Source organism: Saimiri boliviensis, chromosome 14 (assembly GCF_048565385.1).
Source record: "Saimiri boliviensis isolate mSaiBol1 chromosome 14, mSaiBol1.pri, whole genome shotgun sequence".
Taxonomy (NCBI): Eukaryota; Metazoa; Chordata; class Mammalia; order Primates; family Cebidae; genus Saimiri; species Saimiri boliviensis.
This window is the reverse complement of record NC_133462.1, coordinates 8,197,689-8,222,941: the sequence shown is the minus strand read 5'-3', so window position 1 is coordinate 8,222,941 and position 25,253 is coordinate 8,197,689. Positions and strand designations below refer to the sequence as shown.

At 54.8% G+C, this 25,253-nt stretch overlaps 1 protein-coding gene across 6 annotated transcripts; it reads left to right on the top strand.

Annotated features, from left to right (window-relative positions):
* The first annotated feature begins 835 nt into the window (after nucleotides 1-835).
* On the top strand, nucleotides 836-23,101 carry MED25 (mediator complex subunit 25). Of its 6 annotated transcripts, none has more exons than XM_039466406.2 (18): nucleotides 836-1,042; nucleotides 1,138-1,183; nucleotides 1,633-1,757; nucleotides 10,015-10,113; nucleotides 10,535-10,655; nucleotides 11,657-11,819; nucleotides 11,956-12,086; nucleotides 12,373-12,460; nucleotides 12,556-12,749; nucleotides 13,194-13,322; nucleotides 13,831-13,916; nucleotides 13,994-14,051; nucleotides 14,170-14,277; nucleotides 17,688-17,879; nucleotides 18,264-18,335; nucleotides 18,456-18,674; nucleotides 18,958-19,138; nucleotides 21,274-23,101. In XM_039466406.2, the coding sequence occupies exons 1-18, from the start codon at nucleotides 909-911 to the stop codon at nucleotides 21,516-21,518; spliced, it is 2,391 nt and encodes a 796-aa protein (XP_039322340.1). In that variant the 5' UTR covers nucleotides 836-908; the 3' UTR covers nucleotides 21,519-23,101. The 6 variants fall into 6 exon arrangements, with proteins under 6 accessions (XP_039322340.1, XP_039322339.1, XP_039322343.1 ...); XM_039466405.2 differs by having other exon boundaries at nucleotides 18,453-18,674; XM_039466409.2 differs by lacking the exon at nucleotides 21,274-23,101 and adding an exon at nucleotides 19,574-19,707.
* Nucleotides 23,102-25,253: the final 2,152 nt, after the last annotated feature.

Below are 25,253 nucleotides of genomic sequence, written 5' to 3'. Positions count from 1 at the left end.
CACTTGGGTTCGTGTTCAGCTGCTTTTCAGGGGGAAAACTACTGCCCTCCCTTCCAAGTTCAGGGCAACCTTAGAGCGTTGCCTAGTAACCTCGTTTCCGCCGATGCGATTGGACCCTTCTCGCGTCCCTCCCCCCAGCCCCCGCGCCCGAAAGAACAGAACCAGAAACTTAATCTCACGGTTAGGAAACAAGGGCAGCGGGCCGGGCGCAGTGGCTCACGCCTGTCATCCCAGCCCTTTAGGAAGCCAAGGCTGGCGAAATCACTTGAGGTCAGGAGTTCGAGACAGCCTGGTTAACATGGTGAAACCCCGTCTCTATTAAAAATACGAAAATTAGCGGGGCGTGGTGGCGGGCATCTGTAATCCCAGCTACTGGGGAGGCTGAGGCGGGAGGCTCGCTTGAACCCAGTAAGCCGAGATCGCGCCGTTCCCCTCCAGGGTGGGCGACAAAGTGAGGCTCCGTCTCGGAAAAAAAAAAAAAAAAAAAAAAAAAAAAAAGGATGGAAGAGAAAGAAGACAAGGGCAGCGTTCGCGTTGCATAGCAACCAGGTCTCCTGCCCCTCCCATTGAGATAAGAGGCGGGCCCAGACGCCCCGCTCAAAGATGGCGGCCGACTGAGCCGCCTTCAACTTATTTCGCTCTTGACAATCCTGACAATAATTCTGTCTAACCCATCAGGCCCCCCAAAAGGGCTAACTATGCCCTTACTGAGTCTTCCACGGGTTGGAGCAAAGGAGGATGGAGCCAGATCGAAGCCTCGGCGCGTGCCCCGCACAAACATGGCCGCCCGTGCGCTCCCAGCAGCCCTAAACCGCCCGGCGCGGCTGCGCGCGCAGCGCAGGCGCATTTCCGCTCACTCCGCGGTGTCGACTGCGGCGGCGGTGGCGGTGGCGGCTTCCGCGCGGGGTATGGTCCCCGGGTCCGAGGGCCCGGCCCGCGCCGGGGGCCTGGTGGCCGACGTGGTGTTTGTGATTGAGGGTACCGCCAACCTGGGACCGTACTTCGAAGGGCTCCGCAAGCACTACCTGCTCCCGGCCATCGAGTGAGTGCGGTTTCTGCGACTCTAACCCCGCCCTCCCACTTGAGTTTCCCACAGTTTCTGGTCTGACTCCGACCTTTCACCTCCGACCCTCACAGGTATTTTAATGGTGGTCCTCCTGCTGAGACGGACTTCGGGGGTGACGTGAGTCTTGGGACTCCTGGGTCTGAGGGAGGAGGGGCTGCGGCCTGGACTCATGGGACTGAGGGAGGAGGGGCTGCGGCCTGGACTCCTGGGTCCGAGGGAGGAGGGGCTGGGGGCCTGGACTCCTGAGTCTGAGGGAGGAGGGGCCTTGGGTATCCAGACTCTTGGTCTAAGGGATGAGGAGGTCGGGGTCTGGACTTTTGGCTTTGAGGGAGGAGATGGTAGGAGTCTGGACTTCTGGGTCAAAGGGACGAGGAGGTCGGGGTCTGGACTCCTGTATCTGAGGGAGGAGGGGCTGGGGGCCTGGACTACCGGGTCTGAGGAAGGAGGAATCTGAGGAGTTCCTGGTTCTGGAAGAATAGGAAGCTGGGAGCCCTGATTCCTTCTCTGAGGTAAAAGGGAATTGAGGTCCCAGATTAAAAGTTCCTCTGTCCCCCCCTCTCCCCCAGTATGGGGGGACCCAGTACAGCCTCGTGGTGTTCAACACGGTGGACTGCGCTCCTGAGTCCTACGTACAGTGTCACGCTCCCACCAGCAGCGCCTATGAGTTTGTCACCTGGCTGGATGGCATTAAGTGAGCTTTTTCCCCACTTGGGCTGGGTTGGGGGACCCTGTGAGGGACTGTGAATGAGAGGTGATTTGGGTTTAAGCTGCAAGAACCATCCCTTTCATTAGACGATTGGAAGGGCTGTGAGGGTGATGGTGTTTTTGTCAAAAGTCACTTCTGTGGTGGGTTCTGTATGCTCAGCAATACTGCCATCCGGTTTAGAAGCATGAAAAACTTCCCGTTCAGGGAGGCATGGCTGAGCTCCAGCAGCCACCTTGTACTGAATGTGTGATTGTCCCCTTTCTGTCTTCTCTTTTTCCATCTGTCCTTGTCCTCCTCTTCCAGATGGGTACATTGTAGCCTCGGTGCAGAGGGATGGGTCAGAGCCAGGATGCATCCCTCTGTGGCTTGGGTCGGATTTTTTTTTTTTTTTTTTTTTTTTTTTTTTGAGACAGAGTCTTGCTCTGTCGCCTAGGCTGGAGTTCGGTGGCCCAGTCTCAGCTCACTGCAACCTGTACCTCCCAGGTTAAAGAAATTCTCCTGCCTCCGCCTCCCAAATAGCTGGGATTATAGGCACGCACCAGTATACACACCTACTTTTTAAAATTTTATTTTTGGTAGAGACAGGGTTTCACCGTTGGCCAGGCTGGTCTGAAACTCCTGACCTCACGTGATCTGCCTGCCTCAGCCTCCCAAAGTGCTGGGATTACAGGGGTTAGCCACCACACCTGGCATTGGATCAGATTTTGATAGTTGATGTTGCAGACTCTGGAGTCAGGCAGGCTGGGGTCAAATCCTGGCTCTTCTAGCACAGAATGAACTCTCAGCCACAGGAGCCCCTGTCCCCACTGTGCCTAGCCTCTCGTCTCTGAAGTGGGATGTGGGTAGTGCTTGTGTGCTAGTATTTTGTCCTGTTACTTACTCTTAGCTGCATAACACATTACCATCAGACTTAACGGCTTCATACTGCAAACATTGATTATCTATAACACGGTTTCTGTGAGTCAGTGACACAAGAATGGCTTAGTGGAATGGCTTGGCTGAGGGTGTCACAAGGCACCTCGAGGGTGTCAAGAGGTCAGCAGGGTTGCAACTATTCAAGGGTTTGACTGGTGGTGGGAAGTCCCCTCCCAAGGTGTCTGACTCTGGCCGTTGGCCGCAAGACCTCTGCACAGAGCTCGACTGTTGTAACATGGCCACAGCCATTCCTCAGATTGAGTGAGCCAATAGAGAGCACAAAGAGGAAGCCCCCAGGCCTCGTTTGTTTTTGAGGAAGGGTCTCGCTCTGTCGCCCAGGCTGGAGTCCAGTGGCTCAGTCACAACCTGCTGCAGCTTCGACCTCCTGGGCTCAAGCTCAAGTGATATTCCCGCCTCAACTTCCTGAGTAGCTGGTGTAGCAGGGACTAGAGACACTTGCCAGCACACCTGGCTAATGTTTTTTTTTTTTTTTTTAAGATGGAGTCTTGCTCTGCCACCCAGGCTGGAGTGCAGTGGCAAAATCTTGGCTCACCACAACCTCTGCCTCCTGGGTTCAAGTGATTCTCCTGCCTCAGCCTCCCGAGTAGCTGGGATTACAGGCACCTGCCATCACGCCTGGCTAATTTTTTGTATTTTTTTTGAGACGGAGTTTCGCTCTTGTTACCCAGGCTGGAGTGCAATAGCGTGATCTTGGCTCACCGCAACCTCCACCTCCTGGGTTGAAACAATTCTCCTGCCTCAGCCTCCTCAGTAGCTGGAATTACAGGCACACGCCACCATGTCCAGCTAATTTTTTTTTTTTTTTTTTTTTGAGACGGAGTTTCGCTCTTGTTACCCAGGCTGGAGTGCAATGGTGATCTCGGCTCACCACAACCTCTGCCTCCTGGGCTCAGGCAATTCTCCTGCCTCAGCCTCCTGAGTAGCTGGGATTACAGGCACGCGCCACCACGCCCAGCTAGTTTTTTGTATTTTTAGTAGAAACGGGGTTTCACCATGTTGACCAGGATGGTCTCGATCTCTCGACCTCGTGATCCACCCGCCTCGGCCTCCCAAAGTGCTGGGATTACAGGCTTGAGCCACCGCGCCCGGCCAATTTTTTGTATTTTTAATAGAGATGGGTTTCACCATGTTGACCAGGATGGTCTCGATCTCTTGACCTCGGGATCCACCCGCCTTGGCCTCCCAAAGTGCTGGGATTACAGGCTTGTGGCACTGCGCCCGGCCTAATTTTTTGTATTTTTAGTAGAGACGGGGTTTTACCTTGTTGGCCAGGCTTGTCTTGAACTCGTGACCTTAGGTGGTCCACCTGCCTTGGCCTCTCAAAAGCACTGGGATTACAGGCATGAGCCATCATGCCTAGCCGTGTACCTGTCTAATTAAAAAAAATTTTTTTTTGTAGTGGCCAGGTGTGTTGGCTCACGCTGTAATCCCAGCTACTTGGGAAGCTGAGGCAGGAGAATCGCTTGAACCCGGGAGGCAGAGAGATCCTGCCACTGCCCCAGCTTGGGTGACTCAGCAAGACCATCTCAAAGCAAAATTTTTTTTGGTAAAGACCAGGTCCTGGCCGGGCACGGTGGCTCAAGCCTGTAATCCCAGCACTTTGGGAGGCTGAGGCGGGTGGATCACGAGGTCAGGAGATCGAGACCATCCTGGTCAACACAGTGAAACCCCGTCTCTACTAAAAATACAAAAAAAATTAGCTGGGCATCGTGGCGCGTGCCTGTAATCCCAGCTACTCAGGAGGCTGAGGCAGGAGAATTGCCTGAGCCCAGGAGGCGGAGGTTGCGGTAAGCCGAGATCGCGCCATTGCACTCCAGCCTGGGTAACAAGAGCGAAACTCCGTCTCAAAAAAAAAAACAAAAGAGAGACCAGGTCCTGCAATGTTGCCCAGGCTCGTTTTGAACTTCTGGGCTCAAGCGATCCTCTACTTCAGCATCCCTAAGTGCTGGGATTATAGACCTGAGCCACCTCTCCCAGAGGCCTCAGTAGGCTCTTTGTAATCAAGTCTTGGAAGTTACACACCATCATTTCCGCCACGTTCTTTTTTTTTTAACCTGAGACAGGGTCTTTCTCTGTTGCTCAAGCTGGAGAGCAGTGGTGGGATCATAGCTCGCTGCAGCCTTAACCCCTCAGGCTCAAGTGATTCTCCCACCTTAGCTTCTTGAGTAGCTGGGACTGCAGGTGGGCACCACCATGCTTGGCTAATTTCTTTTCATTTTTGTAGAGATGAGGTCTTACTTTGTTGCCCAAACTGGTCTTGAACTCCTGGCCTCAAGCAATCCCCCTGCCTTGACCTCCCTAAGTGCTGGAGTGCTGAGATTACAGGCATGAGCTGCCATTCCCAGCCCACTTCTGCCATGTTGCTTTTGGTGTGCAGCGTAAGTTTGTCCCGTTCAGTGTAGGAGGAGACTACACAGAGTGTGGAGAACAAGAGGTGCAGGTGCGATCACGGGTGCTGTCTTGGGGGCTGGGTGCCACAACCTTGTAGGGATGTTTGGAGAATTAATTGATCACTGTTACATACAGTGCCTGGTGGGTATTAAGTGCTATATGTTTGCTGGGATTTTGTGCCTCAGTTTCCTGGTTTGCAAATGGATAACAACGATAGTGTGCAGCTCCACATTGTTAGAAGGATCACAGAAGTCAACTTGCGTACTGTGTTTCGCTTAGGGCCTGGTCTGCAGTCAGGGTTCCGTAACCCCTGTGGGTGGCTGCTCTTACCTCTGTTCTGCCCTCCTGCAGGTATTTGTTGAGAATCTGCTTTGTTGCAGGATGTGTGTTTAAGCGCTGGGTGCAGGACTTAAAGGGAAAGGGGACACGGAAGCTTTCCCCTTTGTGGTAGCTGGAATTCGTAGCTAACACAGAGCAGGGCTTCTCATCCCTGGCCTTGGTGCCACTGGATGCAGTAATTCCTTGCAGTGGGGGCCGTCCTGGGTATTGTAGGATGTTTAGCAGCACCCCTGACCTCTACTCGCTAAATGCCGGCAGCCCCTCTCCTGAAGGTGTGGCAAGCAAAACTGTCTCCAGGCATTATAAAGTATCCTCTGGGAAGGTGGGGGCAAGGTGCACCCCAATGAAGAACCACTGGGAGAGACCGTGATGAGACGTGAGTGATGTTAAATGGAGATTCCTTGAGGCCCAGGTCCAAATCTGATGCTACTGAAGTCCCTGGCAGCCAGCACAGGGCCTGGCACATGGGAGGCCTAGGGTAAATTCTGTGGAATGAATGCCCAGACTCCACTTTATACTAACTACTCTGAAAGACCTCTGCAGAGCCTCCCAGACCCCAGCTCAGGTGTCTTACACACTGGGAAATCCTGAGTCTAGCAGCCAAGTGCTTCTTCCTCTGCCCTTGTGACTTGTCACAGCCTCATGCCTCTGAAAGCTGAATGTCCAGGAGACTGGCTGAATAAATGAATGAGTATATAATGCAAAAACTACAAGTAAGTACAAAAAATGAGCCAGGCATGGTGGTGCACACCTGTAGTCCCAGCTGCTCCGGAGGCTGAGGATCACCTGAGACTAGGAGGCGGAGGCTGCCGTGAGCCGAGATCGCACGACTGCACTCCTGCCTGGGTGAGAGAGCGAGACCCTGCCTCAAAAAAAAAAAAGAGGTAGAAGGAAAATGAACCCAGTGTCTTCCCTATAACGTTATGACAACTCATTTTTTTATTCATATGTTCACTCTTTAATTTAACAGACATTTGTGGAACAAACTGTCCTGGGCACCAAGGAGTGAGTGGGTGTGAGACGGGTGAGGTCCTGGCCCTCGTGGAGCTAATGTTTGCCTGGGTGACAGGCCACATGCAGGAAGCCCTCAGTCACGGCTGGATGCTGTTAACATTCATGCGTTTTGACCAGTATCTCCTGGGGCCTACAGGCATCTACTAGCCCATGAAAGTGGGCGACGAAGACCCCAGGGAAAGATACTGGGTAGAACAAATGCGAGTCAGTTAGAGGACTTAGGAGCACCAAGTCAGAGCCCACCCATCCCACATAGGGGGCTTTTATTTTTATTTTGTGTCTGCTATTTCAAGGGGTTTGTTTGGAGTTTATGTATATCATAAACTTGATGATGTTTTAGCCGTTATCTTGTAAGTAGCCATAGTGCTCCCTATTTTCAAGTTTTTCACATTTTTTTTTTCTTTTTCTGAGACGAAGTCTCACACTGTCGCCTGAGCTGGAGTGCAGTGGCACAGTCTCGGCACACTGCAACCTCCACCTCCTGGGTGCAAGCGATTCTTCTGCCTCAGCCTCCTAAGTATCTGGGATTGCAGGTGCCCCCACCAGCCTAGCTAATTTTTTGTATTTTTAGTAGAGAATGGGTTTCACTATGTTGGCCAGGCTGGTCTTGAACTCCTGACCTCGTGATGCGCCCGTCTCGGCCTCCCAAAGTGCTGGGATTTCAGGCGTAAGCCACCACATCTGGTCAGTTTTTCACATTTCTTTGTCAAAATATTTATTACTTGTCACTCTATGAGCTTATAGCTGATAATTTATGCTCAGTGTTCAATAAGAAAGAAGCAAATTTTAGGATCTCAAACTGGTTAATCAAACTTTTTCTCATAAGAGTTTTTTTTTATTTTGAGACAGAGTCTCTGTCTCCCAGGCTGGAGTGCAGTGGCATGATCTCTGCTCACTACAACCTCCACCCCTGAGGTTCAAGCAATTCTTCTGCCTCAATCTCCCAAGTAGCTGGGATTACAGGCCCCTGCCACCACAACTAGCTAATTTTTATATTTTTAGGCTGATCTCGAACTGCTGACCTCAAGTGATATGCCTGCCTCAGTCTACTAAAGTGCTGGGATTACAGGCACGAGCTATCGTGCCTGGCCACTTCCAAAATGTTTTTATCACCCCAAAGGGACACCCCATATGCATGAATCCTTTGCTCCCCATTCCCCCATCCCCAACCAGGGTGCTTTTGGTTCAAGTCGAAGATAGGCCTAGGAAAACATTGGCTTAATTTCACCTGTAGCAGAAAGGCTGGGTCCGGAGTTGGTTCATCCCAACTCTGCCCACAGTTGAAGCTGCTGTGTGCAAAGCTGTGTTGATGGCGAGGAAGAAGAGGGCTGGGAAGTGTGTGGTGGGTTGGGAGCAGCGGCTGAGTGCCCCGAGAGCGGGAAGAAGTCCCCGGGCTCTTTGTGTTCATTGGCCAGGCCAAGTGGGACTGGAAAGAAATCGGTGTGAGAACTCAGGCGGGAAGCAGAGAGCGCCACTGCGTGGGCCCTGCCAGGCCACTGGTGCCCGGAGCACTCAGCAGACCGTTCCTCAGCCTTGTGTGACCTGGGGCTTGGACGCCGTAGTGTGTCTCACGGAGGGCTGCACAGGGTGTGGAGAGAAGCTTAGCTGTGGTATCGGGTGATCTATGATGTGACCAAGGGCAGGCCCTGAAATCAGGTGGCACCTGGGGAAGGTTCCTAGAGAAGGGCACACCAGGGTGGGTGTCATAGCCTAGCTGGATTCCGTCCGGGCCGGTGTGGGTGTGCTCCAGCACATGCTGAGACCTGGATGCCTGGGCCTGGTCAGTGGAGAGGACCTGTAGGCCCGGGGTAGAGCAGGAGAGGTGGGTGGGGTGCGGGCCTCAGAGGCCTCAAGTGCCCGGTGAGGGCCTGGGTTTGTTCCAGCCTTTGTTCACTTAGCACACATTTCCTGAGGCCGCCCACGTGCCCACTGTGGTGCGCAAGCCTGGGGGTGAGAGAGGACTCAGACCCCATCCCGGCCTGAGTCGGGGTGGTGGGAGCAGAGACCACACTTCAGGGATACAGGGCCCTCCAGACCCCCAGGGGGGCGCTCAGTCTCCACACGTCCCCTGTAGCAAAGGTCAGCCTGCCGACCACATGGCCGGAAGACTGGTGGCAACCACAGCTGCCCTTAGGAGAGGACATCCCCGGGCTACACGCTGTGGGATGGACGCTGTGATGTGACTGCAGATCAGGCAGAGGAGAAACAAGAGTCTGTGTGTGTTAGTTTTCCAGGCTTCTGTAGTAAAGTTTGAGAAACTGGCCAGAAAAACAGAAATGGATGTTTCAGGGTTCTGGAGGCTGGAAGTCCAAAATCCAGGTGGTAGGACCAGGCTGTCTCTGAAGCCTATAGGGCAGGGCCCTTCTACCTCTCCTGGTGCCTGGTGGGCCCAGACGTTACTGACTGAGGCTGCATCACCCGTCCTCCCGTGGCCTCCCATGTGACTCTCTGTGTCCCTGTGTCTTGCTTCTGTGTGTGTGTCTGCATCCACATTTCTCCTTTTCACAGAGATACTAGTCATAATGGATTAGGGCCCCCAATTTAATGCAATTATCTGTGTAAAGATCTTTTTGTGAAAGATAAAAATATAAAAATTAAGGCCGGGCGCGGTGGCTCAAGCCTGTAATCCCAGCACTTTGGGAGGCCGAGGCGGGTGGATCACGAGGTCGAGAGATCGAGACCATCCTGGTCAACATGGTGAAACCCCATCTCTACTAAAAATACAAAAAATTAGCTGGGTATGGTGGTGCGTGCCTGTAATCTCAGCTACTCAGGAGGCTGAGGCAAGAGAATTGCCTGAACCCAGAAGGTGGAAGTTGCTGTGAGCTGAGATTGCGCCATTGCACTCCAGCCTGGGTAACAAGAGCGAAACTTCGTCTCAAAAAAAAAAAAAAATATGAAAATTAGCCAGGCATGGTTGTGCACACCTGTAGTCCCAGCTACCTGGGAGGCTGAGGCAGAAGAATTACTTGAACCCAGGAGGCAGAGGTTGTGGTGAGCCGAGATCGTACCATTGCACTCCAGCCTGTGCAACAGAGTGAGCCTCCATCTCAAAGAAAAAAAAAAAAAAAAAAAGATCTTTCCGAATCAGATCACCTTCTGAGGTGCTGGCTTAGGACCTCAACCTGTCTTTTTGGGAGGGAACACACTTCCACCCATAAGACTGGGAGGACAGAGGAGGCCCCTGTCTTTGGCCAGGAAGGTGAAGTGGGGCCAGGGCTGATTTGGAGCAGACAGTCCAGAGAGGAGGGGACAGTGGGAGGCTGGGCAGGGAATCATTCATCGCAGTGTTGGAGTCAGCACAGGATCCCAGACTTGTGCTCCCCAGCCCTTTCCCATCCCTCCCAGGCCTCATGATTAAGACAACAAATGTCCCCTCTTCTGTCTGGGACTGGAGCTGTGGTACCACCAGGGATTGGGTATGGAACTTAGCATTGTCCCTGTCATCTCAAGGTGTATAGCCCAGGATAGGATCAGGGACAGCATGGGAATAGGCTCTTCAAGCATGGCCGAGGGGTGGGGACGATGGCAACCCTCGGGGCTGACTGTTCTGCCCCTGCAGGTTCATGGGTGGGGGTGGCGAGAGCTGCAGCCTCATCGCGGAAGGACTCAGCACAGCCTTGCAGCTGTTCGATGACTTCAAGAAGATGCGCGAGCAGATGTGAGTGCCCTTCTGCCAGCCGGGTCAGTCTCTCTCTGCCTGGCTCGGAACCACTTTGCCTGTCAAGTGACTCCATCTCCAGGCCTCATCCTGTAGGTGTGGGCTCTGTGTCCCTGAGCATGCTCAGCCAGAAGGCTACAGGTGTGTCCTTGGGGGAGGCCTGGGCAGTGCCTGGCCTCAGCGTCCCCATCAGGAAGCAACTCTGGGTGTTGCTCCTGCCTGCCTTGCCTGCTGGGTGACATAGAGCACATCTCAACATCCCAGAAGCTCTCAGGGCCTCCGTGTTTTCATTTGTAAAGTAGGGGCATTGCTTCTGATTCCATGTGAGGCAGAATATGTGCACCTCCACTGGCACTGGGTCTGGGAACCTTCTCAGGGCCCCTGTCTCTGCCGCCTCCATGTCTTCTCTCATTCCTGGTAGTGGCCAGACGCACAGGGTCTGCCTCCTAATCTGCAACTCGCCCCCGTACCTGTTGCCTGCTGTCGAGAGCACCACATATTCTGGATGCACAACTGAGAATCTTGTGCAGCAGATTGGTGAGGTGAGGACTCTAGGGTCTGAGGGAGGAGGCACTGGGGGCTTGGACTCCTGGGTCTGAGGGAGGAGGCACTGAGGGCCTAGACTCCTGGGTCTGAGGGAGGAGGCACTGGGAGCCTGGACTCTTGGGTATGAGGGAGGAGACACTGAGGGCCTGGACTTGGTCACAGGGCAGTCACAGACTGGTGGCCAGCTTTGCTTACTCCTTTTTTTTGGTTGGTTTGAGTCGGAGTCTTGCTCTGTCACCAGTCTGCAGTGCAGTGGCGCAATCTTGGCTCACTGCAACTTCTGCCTCCTGGGTTCAAGCAATTCTTCTGCCTCAGCCTCCCGAGTACCTGGGACCACAGGCATGTGCCACCAGGTCTGGCTAATTTTCATATTTTTAGTAGAGATAGGGTTTCACCATGTTGGCCAGGTCTCGATCTCTTGACCTCGTGATCCGCCCACCTCGGCCTCCGAAAGTGCTGTGATTACAGGTGTGAGCCACCACGCCCAGCTCTTTTTTTTTTTTTTTTTGATACGGAGTCTGCCTCTGTTACCCAGGCTGGAGTGTCGTGGCGTGATCTTGGCTCACTTCAGCCTCTGTCTCCCTGGTTCAAGCAATGCTCATGTCTCAGCCTCCCGAGTAGCTGGGATTATAGACACCCGCCACCGTGCCCTGTTAATTTTTGTATTTTTAGCAGAGACAGGGTTTCACCATGTTGGCCAGGCTATTCTCAAACTCTTGGCTTCTCATGATCTGCCTGACTTGGTCTCACAAAGTCCTGGGATTACAGATGTGAGCCACCATGCCTGGCCCTCTTAATCTTATTGACAAAACCAGAACTAAGTCTCCTGGGGCAGGTGATACCTGGTTTCAGAGTCTCCTGCCTCAAAGCCCAGTGGGGATTGTGGTTGTAGGGCTGGTGCCGTCTAGCCACACCGCAGCTGTGGTAGCTTGGGGGCTGGCCGCGACACCCCTATGGAGGGAGCCCCCATCATGACTTCTGGGCCCCTCTCCTGCAGCGGGGGATCCACTTCTCCATCGTGTCTCCCCGGAAGTTGCCGGCCCTTCGGCTTCTGTTTGAGAAGGCAGCTCCCCCGGCCTTGCTGGAGCCGCTGCAGCCTCCGACAGATGTGAGCCAGGACCCAAGGCACATGGTGCTGGTTCGGGGCCTCGTGCTGCCTGGTGAGGCCTGGGCACTGTTGGGGATGGGGGATTCAGGTGTTTACCCAGCACCCTCTGACTTGGATTTTGGATTTCTCTCCTCTCTTTCCACCTTGAATCCCTTCTCTCCGGGGTTGGCCGTCCCTCCTGCTCTCAGTTGGGGGTGGTTCGGCCCCAGGCCCCCTCCAGCCAAAGCAGCCAGTCCCCCTGCCTCCCGCCGCACCCTCGGGTGCCACTCTCTCAGCAGCCCCCCAGCAGCCTCTTCCCCCTGTACCCCCGCAGTACCAGGTATGGATGTTTTCAGGAAGGGGTGTGCTTCTGGGGACTTGGAGGAGCCATGGCCGCTGGGGAGAGATCTAGCTGGATGTTGGAGCTTGTGGGATGCTGGGAGTCCCTTGGGACCCTGGGAGGGTGGGAGTCCTGGGACCATGGAAGCTTGCCTGCAGGGTGGTGGGAGTCAGGAGCTACCCCAGTTGGGTGGCTGCGCCTTGTGGGGCTGTGGGTAGTGTGGCCTCGTGGGACACCAGGACTGGGGGGCCATGGTCCTCACCAGCCCCTTCCCTTCTACCCCCAGGTTCCTGGGAACCTGAGTGCAGCTCAGGTGGCCGCCCAGAATGCAGTGGAGGCTGCCAAGAATCAGAAGGCTGGGCTGGGCCCTCGCTGTGAGTCCGAGGGCAAGGACGCAGGGCGGGCAGGGGCCAGGCAGGCCTCTCTCCACACACCTGCTCCCCACTTCTTCCCTTGCTCTCTCTCACAGTCTCGCCCATCACCCCTCTCCAACAAGCGGCTCCCGGAGTGGGTCCCCCCTTCAGCCAGGCCCCAGCTCCCCCACTACCCCCAGGACCCCCTGGCGCCCCCAAGCCACCACCTGCTTCCCAGCCCAGCCTGGTCTCCACCGTGGCCCCTGGCTCGGGCCTGGCTCCCACAGCGCAACCCGGGGCACCATCCATGGTAGGTGCCTGCACACCTCCTGCCCTGGCTCCTTCCTCCTGCTGTCCACAGCTAGGACCGTTAGAGGTTGAGTCATTTGCCTTCCAAGGGGATGTGGGTCTGGTGGTCCTGGGGCCTTGGAGGCTCGTGGTGCGTGTGCTGCAGATCGCTGAGCTGAGTGGGTCTGGGGACAGAATGTGAGGCTCATGGCTCCAGGTGGGCCAGAACCGTTCTGAGAAACCCAAGGAATCCCTGGGTCTGGGAGTCCAGGGCATCATGGGGTTTACGACTCCTCGAATCCTGCAGCGTGCAGCCATTTGGGGTCGTTGGGCTGGCTAAGTGCTGTTCTGGGGATGCAGGTGCAGAAGAAGGGGCCTTTTTTTCTTCCTGGTTTGCCCTCACAGACGGCCCCCAGAGGCCCCCTCCTTCCCCATCCTCATGACCCTCCTTCCTCCCTTCTGGTAGGCAGGCACCGTGGCCCCAGGAGGGGTGAGCGGCCCTTCCCCAGCCCAGCTGGGAGCCCCAGCCCTCGGTGGGCAGCAGTCAGTCTCCAATAAGCTTCTGGCCTGGAGTGGGGTCCTCGAGTGGCAGGAGGTGAGGGGCCTAAGGGTCCACTGGGCACTTGGGACTCCTGGGGCTGTGGGGTGGAGCACGTAAGACACATGGGGCCAGATGCATGGGATTTGTCGTACTGAGTTTGGTGGCATTCATTGGGCTGGACTCGTGGGACTTGGGGCCAGGCCAGGAGCCCCATCGGGTGGTTGGACTTGTACAGAGGAGAGTCCCCGTGCAACGAACCCAGGAGAGCCTAGGATTTGGGGCCCTGAGAAGGCCCTGCGGGACTGGCATCTGGGGAGCAGTGCATTGTGGGATTTAGGGCTGGACGAGTAGCCCTAATATTTGAGGAATTGAAGGCTTGGTGATCTAGATGAGGGGCCCAGGGCTCTTGAGACTTCACCTGGGGAACATACTGAGTTTTGGGACTACCAGGGTAGGGCATGAGGGCTAAGGGGGACTGAGACTACCAGGGTAGGGCATGAGGGCTAAGGGGGACTGAGGCTCATGGCCCTTTTCACTGTGACATGCTCTTTCTCCCCCACAGAAACCCAAACCTGCCTCTGTGGATGCCAACACCAAGCTGACGCGGTCACTGCCCTGCCAGGTCTACGTGAATCATGGCGAGAACCTGTAGGTGACTGTCGGGTGGGGTGCGGTAGGGCTGGGGCTGGCCCCCTCCTCATACCTCTCCCGGCATCACCCCACAGGAAGACCGAGCAGTGGCCCCAGAAGCTGATCATGCAGCTCATCCCCCAGCAGCTGCTGGTGAGTGGGTGGAGGGCCAGCCCTGCTGTCCCTTCCCCAGTCCCTTCCCCACCCCACCTCGTGCCTCCTTCCTCACTTCCCCACACAAATGTGCCAGCCGACTTCTGTGTCTCCACAGACCACCCTGGGCCCTTTGTTCCGGAACTCAAGGATGGTCCAGTTCCATTTCACCAACAAGGACCTGGAGTCTCTCAAAGGCCTCTACCGCATCATGGGCAACGGCTTTGTGAGTCCAGGGCGTGGGGGGCCCAAGGGGTGTTGGCTCTTGTCCTACTTTCTGCTGACCTTTGACAGGAATCCCCAGGGTGCCTGGGCCCACTGAAGCGGTTTTTGATGGTTGGGTGGACTTCATGTGCTTAGGTGTCTTGTCTGTCTTTTAGAGCGTTAACTTTTATTACAATCATCATATGCATCAGATTGAGGGATATTGCACATTAAAAACGTCACCTGGGGCCAGGCCTGGTGGCTTATACCTGTAATCCCAGCACTTTGGGAGGCTGAGGCGGGTGGATCACGAGGTCAGGAGTTCGAGACCATTCTGGCCAACATGGTGAAACCCCATCTCTACTAAAAATACAAAAATTGGACAGGCATGGTGGCTCAAGCCTGTAATCCAGCACTTTGGGAGGCCGAGGCAGGTGGATCACGAGGTCAAGAGATCAAGACCGTCCTGGTCAACATGGTGAAACCCCGTCTCTACTAAAAATACAAAAAATTAGCTGGGCGTGGTGACGCGTGCCTGTAATCCCAGCTACTCAGGAGGCTGAGGCAGGAGAATTGCCTGAGCCCAGGAGGCGGAGGTTGCGGTGAGCCGAGATCGCGCCATTGCACTCCAGCCTGGGTAACAAGAGCGAAACTCCGTCTCAAAAAAAAAAAAAAAAAAAAAAATTATCTGGGCATGGTGGCATGTCCATGTAGTCGCAGCTACTCAAGAGGCTCAACCCGGGAGGCAGAGGTTTCAGTGAGCCAAGATCGCGCCACTATACTCCAGCCTGCTGACAGAGCAAAACTCTGTCTTAAAAAAAAAAAAAAAATACATCTGGGTGCGGTGGCTCACGCCTGTAATCCCAGCACTTTGGGAGGCTGAGGTGAGCAGGTCATGAGGTCACAGATAGGCAGTTTGAGACCAACCAGCCTGACCAAAATGTTGAAACCCCGTCTCTGCTAAAAATACAAAAATTAACCTGGCATGGTGGTGCGCCTGTAGTCCCAGCTACTCGGGAGGCTGAGGCAGGAGAATCACTTCACCCCAGGAGGCGGTGGTTGCAGTTTGCCGAGATCGTGCCACTGCACTCCAGCCTGGGCGACAGAGCGAGATTCTGTCTCAAAAAAAATAGAAAAGTGACCTGGATGTGACAGAACGAGTTAGGAGGAAGCTGTCAATTCTGGCCTGGGTTTACAGGGTGCGTTCGTTTCCTGTGGCTGTGGTAATACAATACCACAAGTGGAGGGGCTTCAAACAGCAGAAGTGTGTTTTATCCCAGTTCTGGAGGCCAGAAGCCCAAGGTCGGAGTGTCGGCAGGGCCGTGCTCTCTCTAGAGTCTCGAGGGGAGGTCTCTTAGTGCCTTTTCCGGCCAGTAACCCGGGGCTTCAGGCGCCACTGCTCCAGGGTCTTCCATACTGCCGCAGTCTTCCCTCTGTGTGTGTCTCCACGTGGAGTTCTCTCCATATCTCTCTGTCCCTTTGTTTATAAGGACATCAGTTATTTTGGATTAAGCCCCACCCTGATGACTTCATCTTACTACATCTGCAAAGATCCTCTTTCCAGATAAGGTCACCTTCACAGGTGCTGGGGATTGGAACCACAGCACAGCTTTTGGGGGTTGTTTTGAGATGGAGTTTCACTCTTGTTGCCCAGGCTGGAGTGTAGTTGTACAGTCTTGGCCCACTCCAACTTCTGTCTCCTGGGTTCAAGTGATTCTCTGCCTCAGCCTCCCGAGTAGCTGGGATTACAGGCTTGTGCCACTGTGCCTGGCTAATTTTTGTATTTTTGGTAGAGATGGGGTTTCCCCATGTTGGCCAGGCTGGTCTTGAACTTCTGACCTCAAGTGATACACCTGCCTCAGCCTCCCAAAGTGCTAGGATTACAGATGTGAGCCACTGTGCTTGGCCTTAGCGTAGCTTTCTGGGAGACATGATTCCGCTTGTACCAAGCAGATCAGTTACTTCAGTGCACCAGGCACTCCTGCAGGAAAGAGGACCTTAAGGGGATCACCTCACAGATCCTTGCAGAACCTTGTGAAGAAGGCATTCCTAAGAGTTAGGGGTGCTTTTGGCTGCAAGTAACACAGTTTTCCAAACATAGACAATTGGGGGCACTGAGGGTTTTTTTTTGATCCTGTGGGTTACCTGGGCTCCATGGGCCATCTCGCTTGGGGACTCCCGTGGGGCTGCCATCAGACGGCAACTGAGACTCTAGTCATCTGAAAGCTTGACTGGGCTTGATACTCAAACGGCTCCTTACACAGCACTGGCTGTCGGCTGGTGGTCAGCTGGGACCGGCCACCCCAGTGTCTGCACATGGCCTGACCACGTGGCCACACTGTGTAGCTGGGTTCTGAGAGCTTGGGCATTTATTTTTTTCACAGAATAGGACATCCAGCGGGGACCAGCTCTTTGGGTTGGTTTCATAGGTCTGTGACATCAGGGCCGGGGCGCTGTGGCTCTCTTGGTCTCTCCTTTATGGTCACAAGGTAGCTCCATGGCTCCTGGCATCCTGTATGCTTACATGAAGGAGGGAATGGGGCTGTGCATTTCCTTTTCTTCAGGACAGCAGAAAGGTTCTCAGATTCCCAAGAAGGCCGCCTTTCACCTCCTAGGCCAGACCTAGGCCTCTGGGCACCTCTGGTTGATGGGAGGCTGCTGGGAGCAGGTATCTATGGCTGTCTCGGGGCTGGGACATGTTGCAGCCCTGACAGCACTGGGAATGCAGGGAGGAGGACACGTGGATATGGATTAGGTAGGGTCTGTCTCAGGCAGGAAACTGAGGCTCAGAGAAGTGAACTCACTTGGTCAAGGTCAGCCCCTTCCCTTATGACCGGCTGCCCTGAATGCTCCCTGCCTGACGACCAGTGATGGTTCCTGGGTGCTTCCTGTGGGCTGAGCCTCGGGCAGGGCCTTTTATGTGTATCAGACATCCCAAAGTCACAGCGACCCTGTGATGGTGGAGCACTGCCCCTGGGGCACACCGGCCTATGCTGAGCTCCGGAGGAGCTCTTGGATACCCTGGGTCCGACACCACCGTTGATCACAGGCCTGTGGGTGCCACGCTTTGCGTCTAAGCCCCTCTCTCATGACTGTGACCCTCAGCGGCCCTTTGAGGAGACAACCTTGGCATTTTATGGCCAAGAAAAGTGAGCCCATGACGTGCAGGTGGTGGCTGAAGGTTGAAGAGCTGGGTTCCAGTGCTTTCTCTCCGCTCTCCCTCTCAGTGGGCAGCCGGAACCCCAGCTTGCCCTGAGCTCCTCAGTTTCTGTCTCCGGAGCAGCTGGAAGCACACCTGTTCTCCCCAACTTTCTACAGTAGAAACCTCACCTCCCCTTGCCTGTGTGGCCTCTAGAACCTTCTGGAATGGGGAGGGAGTGAGGACTGTCTCTCTGAGGGCACAGTGGTTCTGAAGAGCTTTTGTCCCCACAGGCGGGCTGTGTGCACTTCCCCCACACGGCGCCCTGTGAGGTGCGTGTGCTCATGCTCCTGTACTCATCCAAGAAGAAGATCTTCATGGGCCTCATCCCCTACGACCAGAGCGGCTTCGTCAATGGCATCCGGCAGGTCATCACCAACCACAAGCAGGTCCAGCAGCAGAAGCTGGAGCAGCAGCAGCGAGGAGTGAGTGGTCATAGTCCCCAAGCCAGTGCTCCGATCCCTCGTGCCCGGGCCCTGCAGCCCAGTTGGCCAAGCCTCACGCGCTCCCCCCAGGGTCTCCAGGGCCACAGATGCTCACCCTTCTCCCAAGACATGGCACCCCCCGCAAGCTAAGTTCCACTCAGGTTTTCTTGCAGTCTCTCTCCCTTGTCAGCATCCACATCAAAGCCCCAACAAAGAGCTTCCTTCTGGGGACCTGGGAGCATATGGCTTCCCTCCCAGACCACTGAACCCCAAAGAGAATGTCCCCATCTCCTTATGAGTTCCCCTCAGGGCACAGGTCTTCCCGCTTCAGATTCAGGATGCCACCACCCTCAGTTACTGACCTGCCCCTCTCTTCCCATGCAGATGGGGGGACAGCAGGCACCCCCTGGGCTGGGGCCCATTCTGGAGGACCAAGCAAGGCCCTCACAGAATCTGGTGAGGACAGGGCTGGTGGGTTCGGGGCTGGGTTGGGGAGGCCCCAGAGCCTGTGCACTGTGCCTGCAGGAGGGGTGTGAGGCCCTGCCCTTCTCCCTCACCCGTGTCTCTTCCCAGCAGCTCCAGCTCCGCCCACCGCAGCCCCAGCCTCAGGGTACCGTAGGGGCCTCTGGAGCCACAGGGCAGCCCCAGCCCCAGAATACTACCCAGCCCCCGCCAGGTGCCCCCCAAGGCCCTCCTGGAGCAGCTTCTGGCCCACCCCCTCCTGGACCCATCCTTCGGCCCCAGAACCCTGGGGCCAACCCCCAGCTGCGGAGCCTTCTCCTCAACCCACCACCGGTGAGATGTGGGGGTAGGGTGGGGAATTCCAGATCCTGGCCCTGGCAGTTCTGGTCCTATTTTCTGGGAGGAGGGTGGTTGACTGTGGTCAGTGGGTGTGAATGAAGACCTGCCTAGGGCTTTGGCCCAGGCAGAAGGCAGACGGCCTCCTCTCCATCCATCCCCTACCTTTGAAGAAAAACCTCCCCTCACCACTAGCTGATTTGTTCTTTGAGCAGTGTCTGTGTTGGGAGGTGGGGAGTCTCTACCAGGAGCCTCTGAGCCACTCTCTGTGTTCTCCCAGCCCCAGACTGGGGTGCCCCCACCCCAGGCCTCCCTCCACCACCTCCAGCCACCAGGGGCTCCTGCGTTGCTGCCCCCACCGCACCAGGGCCTGGGGCAGCCCCAGCTGGGGCCCCCACTCTTGCATCCACCACCTGCTCAGTCCTGGCCCGCACAGCTTCCCCCACGGGCTCCACTGCCAGGTAAGGGGACCCGGGGGAGGGCAGAGGTCTGGACTGAGTGTCCCAGCGGCCCCCGGGCTAGAGTGCCGAGACCGAGGGCTCCTGGGAAGACATAGGATCCAAGAACAAGGGATTCCCCCGTGTTGTTTTCGGGGCTCTGAGGGCTCCAGGAAGGTACAGCCCATGGGTCCAAGGACCTAGTGGGTTGAGAGCGTTTCCCATGATCTTCCTGCGTGTGCTCCTGGGACTGCTGGGAAATGTGTACTTAGGGCCAGAGAAGTCGTTTTGGAGAAGGGCTCCCAAAGGCTCATGGGAAACAGCACATTTCTAACTAGATGGGGTTAGAAGGTACCTCTGATGGGTCCCCCCAAGGGCTGCCTAGAAAACAGTGCCTCTGGGCCCTCCTGGGCCCAAGGGCCTACCGGAAGATGCAGTCCCTTCCCCACTGCCCCTCAGGTCAGATGCTGCTGAGTGGGGGTCCCCGGGGCCCGGTCCCCCAGCCGGGCCTGCAGCCCAGCGTCATGGAGGACGACATCCTCATGGATCTCATCTGAATCCCCAGCACCCAATAAAGTTCCTTTTCAACACACGCCCCGGCTCCCGTCACTGACATCCCCCAGGATCGGGCAGGAGGAAACCCCGGGAAGGCATCTCTGTCCTTGTTCTCACTTCAGCAGACATCCCTGGGGCCCTGGGTGGGTGATGCTGGGGCCTCGGTGGTGAGTCAGAGGCAGTCTGGTGCAGCCTGGTCTGGGGGAGAAGCAGGGGCAGGCAGGCAGGCAGGCAGTGCTTAGGACACAAGCGCTCGTGGAGGCAGCAGGGGCACCATGGGAGCCTGGAAGAGGCGTCTGACCCAGCCCCAGCTCCTCAGAGTCTTGAAAGAGAAGCAGCCGGGAGGGAAGGAGGTGAGGGGTGATCTGGGTGCAGAGAACAACAGAAACTTTGAATACTCAAAGGCAGGAGAAAGCCTGGGATGTTGAGAGGAGCAAGTTGATGGATGCTTCTGGAGCATGAGTGTGCAGGGAGGTAGAGAGATGGGCAGGTGTGGAGTTTGAGGAGCTCAGATTCCAAATTGAGCAGCCTGTGGTTTGTCTTGGGGACATAGGAGCACCAAGAGGCTTTGAGCAGTGGGGCGGGCCTGGCTGGCTCTGGGTGTCAGAAAGACCCCTCTCAGCTGTGGAGTGTGATGAGGCCAGAAGGAGGTCAGGAGGGGTGAGGCTGGGTGGTAGAGGTTGGCTCCCGGGGCCAGGCCTACGTGATGGTAGGTGGTCAGCCTCCTGGGAGAAGGAGCTGGTAGTGAGTGCAAGTGGTCCAAGGGATGTCCAGGTGGTAGGTGCCATGTTGGGAGCTCAGTACATGTCCTTTAGGGGACAGTGTATATTTGGCGGTTCAAGCCACGGAAGCAGACATCACACGTGGAGAGAGGGCAGTCCCTGGGTCCACGTCAGAGACTGACCTTTCAGGGCTGTGGACGGGAAGAATGGTGGGGCCATCTGCAGGATGGAATACCCAGCAGGGAACAGGTTTGGGACGTGGCAAGGTGAGGGACCTGAAGGATGTCCTCAGAGACGTCCTGAGGGCAGGGGGATCCAGACAAGCCTGGAGCGCAGGGCGGTCTCTCCTGAGGTGAGAGTGAGTTGTCTGTTGTCTGACTCTGGACCAGTGTTGCTGAGAGCGCGGTCCATGCGTGGACCACCAGCATCCACATCATTTTGGATGCTGGTTAACGTGCAGATTCACGGGCCCCACCCCAGGAGAGAGATTACAATCTGGTGGCCTCTGGGCCGTGGTGCAGATGAGTTTTGTTTGGCCTTCCCTGTGTTAGCGTATGTGGCATTTTTTTCTTACGAGTTAGTTTTAAAAATCAGGATAATTCACACACGCACACACACAAAATCTGCAGTCTTGGCTTCTTTTGACAAGTCAGAAGAATTGGCACCCCTGGGCCCGCCCTTCTGCCTGGCAACAACGGGCTGGAGCTGCCCCTCTCCATGGGGCGTGTGCTCTCCGGTTCGCCACAGTCCCCACCACTCCCTCTTGACTCCCCTGTGAGGCAGAGGGTCACTGCCTTTGTCATGGGGCTTGCACTGTGGTTGTTCTGTGGTAGCATTCAGAGGAAAGTGAAATCTTTCTTGTACCCATGTCTCTGTCACAAGCGGCAAAACGAAAGAGAGAAGGAGAGGGCCGCGTGTTCCGAGAAAAATGGGAGCGAGCCTATTTCTTTGTGGAAGTGAAGAGCATGCCTATGTGTTTAATATGCAAACAAAACGTGACTGTGTTGAAAGAATACAACCTGAAGCGCCACTATGAATCAAAGCATAGTAAGAGCTACGACCAGTACACAGAACAGACTCGGGACGCCATCCTCAACGAGCTGAAGAAGGGACTCAAGTGTCAGTAGGGTTCGTTTCGAAGAGCAGATCAACAGAAGTGGTGCGGCAGCGGTATGCCGTTCCGGAATCACGTGGCAAGAATGACCTGGGCATTGAGTGCTACAGCAGATGGTGAGTTTATAAAGGAGCAGAATGACGTGTCCGGCGCGGAAACACGTGACTGTTGAGACCATTATTTAAGTCTGATGGGCATTTGCGTTGCACAGTGAGTTGGAGGTGACTCGGGGGATGTGCAGGTCCAGTGGCTCGAAAGCGTCCAGTCGATTGTGGCCTTTTCTTTCGCTGCTCATAAACTATTACCACCCAGTTAGCTTTATTTATTTGTGGTGTTAAGGATCTTGATGTGACCGAAGAAGTCTGTGACATGGTGCCAAGGCAGGCCCAACACTGGGAAAGGACTAACGTGTTTCTTTGTATATTGAGAGAAACGAAAAGTTTAACAGAGACTGGCCAGAGTTCTTAAGCACAACTGCGGACAGCTGTCACGACAGGGGGACTTGGCAGGACAGCGCGACCCAAGGTGACAGCATTTGGCAAGGACGCGGAAGTCAGGTCGTCGAATCAGTCATCAGGGGCGGACTTGTTCTGAGAAACTGAACAGCACGCACCTTGATGCTCCCCACCCACACTCCTGCTCCTGGGCTCCAGTCCCTCATGAGAGAGTTGATGGTGACTTGACCTGAAAGGTGTCACAGAAGCTCTGTGACTGGCTGTAGAAGAAATCTGAACTGTTCAAGTTAATCAACTTGTTTCATTTGTAATCAGGCGAAAGCTACAGTTGGTTCCCCTGAGAAGGTTAGTCAGAGACTTCTGGTCAAGGTGATGACCCTTCTGAACACTGAATATGTTCTCCGCAAGGAAACATCCACAAACAGCTACTTGAATGTATGATGTATATGCTCAGTCCTGGCAAAGACGGGGAATCCACCGGCAAGGAAAAAACCCCTTACTCTTTCCTGTGCTGCAGTTGGCTTCCAGAAAGGAAGGAGGCGGCACGGACTGTGTTGACCTAGATCCTGTGGTTAAAGACCAAATTTCCCCAGAGGCTCTCGGGATCCAGACTCATGAAAAGAAACTGACACTGTCCAGTTTGCCTTTGTTGGTAAACGTCTCTTGTGTGAATGCAGACCATAAATAGTAGTCACTGAACTACAGTGCAATACGGCGCTGGTTCCTAAGTACAAATCTGTGAAGATGGCGAGACTCGCCGCTATCTCCGGTAGTTGTCCTGAGTATCCAGTGTTGGGGAGAGCCCATGCTGGTGAGCCGCTGTTTTCCGTTACGAACCTGAATCAAATCAAATGTCATTCCCAGTTAAAGGATTCAAGCCCGAATTCTAAACTGCCCGTCCCCACCATGCCCCCCAAGGCCTGGCACATCTTGGTGCGGAAGGGAAGACGCCAGCCTTTTGGCTTCAACTCAAAGGCGCAAAAAGAATTACGAAAGAGAAAATTTTAATAGTTAAATATTTCTATTTTTCAATTTGTATTTTTTCAATTTTGAATTTAAAAATATAAACTCCAATATCATCCATGTTTGTATTATGTTCCATGCATTCACCGTAGTTCAGTAAAGATCCGATTTGATGATATTTCTGGCCGTCGACTTTTCTTATACCTGGCTAGTTCACTCATTTATGTGACCCGCCTGGCCCCTGGAGGCATGTGAGTTTCCGGTCCCTGCCCTGGAACTGTTGGATCTAACACGGGGGGAGGGCGGGGGTCTGGGAGTCGTGTGAGCAAGCGCTCTAGGCGAACCTCAGGAGTGTGAGTGGTGGAGCAGGAGGCACTGATGACAGCGAAGACGTGACAGTGGGTCATCTCCCAGGCAGCCTGTGTAGCAGGGGTTTTTTGAAAACTCAGATGGCTTCAGGGACCAGGCAGGTGATGAAAATGTGTGAAGCGGACGGGTGTAAGACAACAGGGAATGATGGGGACTGTGGCGAACTTGGAGAGTGCTTGCCCCGCCTCATGGCATTCAAATTAAAAACAAAAACACTGTGAGGACCAAACAAAATCTGCCTGTGGGTCTCAGGAGGCCGCCGGGCCGCCATTTTGCGACCTCTGGAAGGAAGAAGGAGAAGACTCGAGAACAAGGACAGAACCCTGAGAAAGACCCACGTGTGAGGGTTGGGCAGGGAGCCAGAAGACAGGAGAACCAGGCAAGTGTGGCGTTCTGCAAGCTGAGAGTGTTTTTGAGGATGGAGTGATCGACTCTGTCAAAAGCCGCTGAGGAGCGGGGAGCAGCAGCCTCTCTGCTGTTTCCACCAGGGCGGTCATGTCCCCCGGCAAGGGAAACGCGGGTTTGGATCAGAAACAAATGGGTTCAAGGAAAGGTTTCCAGGCGTCAGCTTGGCGCTGTCATGCCAGTGGCCCCTTCTTGACCTTAACACTCTATAAGAGGAACCAGAGGGACTGTCGGGGGCTAATCACGCGTGCAGAAGCAAGCCCCGGGCACGGGAGTGCCCACGGAGCCAGGCCAGATCTAGACACATAGGACTCACCTCCCCGTTTTCACAGGCCCGGTGGCTGCAAGGCCTAAGAGCTTCCTGTGCCCATTAGCACCAGCCAACACCAACAGAGCAAACCTTTTGGGAAAGTTTTTCTCTGAGTGCGAGGTTCTCCTAAGGAAAGAAACGGTGAGAAGCCTAGAACAGCAGGGTTTCATCCCGCGATTCTGCACTGGTTAGCGCCATGGCCTCGGCCAGGTCTCTGCACGTCTCTGAGCCTCCCTTTCCTCATACGTCAAAGAGTGACTACTCCAGAGGGTTATCGTAAGGAATAACATGATTTAGTCAGCTCAGTCCTGGACACAGGAGAGCTGCTAGTAGCCCCTGTTGTCATGTGGCTGAAACGCACCCTGAAGGTAAAACGTGGGCAAACTGCCTCTAGAAATGGATGCCGAGCTGGGCCTCACACCTGTGATCCCAGCACTTTGGGAGGCTGAGGCGGGCAGATCGCTTGAGGCCACGAGTTTGAGATTAGCCTGGCCAACATGGTGGAAGCCCGTCTCTCCTAAAAATAGAAAAATCAGCCAGTCGTAGTTACGGACACCTGTAATCCCAGCTACTTGGGAGGCTGAGGCACAAGAATCGCTTGAGCCCCAGAGGTGGAATTTGCAGGGAGGCAAGATTGTGCCGTTGCACTGTGGCCTGGGTGACAGAGTAAGACTGTCTCAAGAAAAAAAAAGAAAAAGCCTCCCAACTTGTAGGAGTCACTGGTGTCCAGGAAGGTTATACTTGAGTGAGCGACTTGTTGGAAACATTTTCTTTTTAACCAATTTGCTTTTGAATCACTAATCTACAGCTGGAGGCAAGACTGGGGATTCACGAAAATTCTCACAAAGGAGCCGGTGGTAGGATGCAATTGGGAAAAGGTGATTGTTGAGGCAGAAATGCTAAAACACCAACATATTCATAGTTGCAGACCTGTTAGGGGTGAAAGAAAATACCCACCCACCACCTGCAAAGAAGAACTATGAGAAAAAACACCTTCTAAAATGTAAAATGGGGTGTGAAGAATGTATCTGTTTCAGGGTACACAAAACACGTTTTCCCACCATATTTTTTTTTTTTTTTTTTTTTTTTTTTTGAGACGGAGTTTAGCTCTTGTTACCCAGGCTGGAGTGCAATGGCGCGATCTCGGCTCACCGCAACCTCCGCCTCCTGGGTTCAGGCAATTCTCTTGCCTCGGCCTCCTGAGTAGCTGGGATTACAGGCACGCGCCACCATGCCCAGCTAGTTT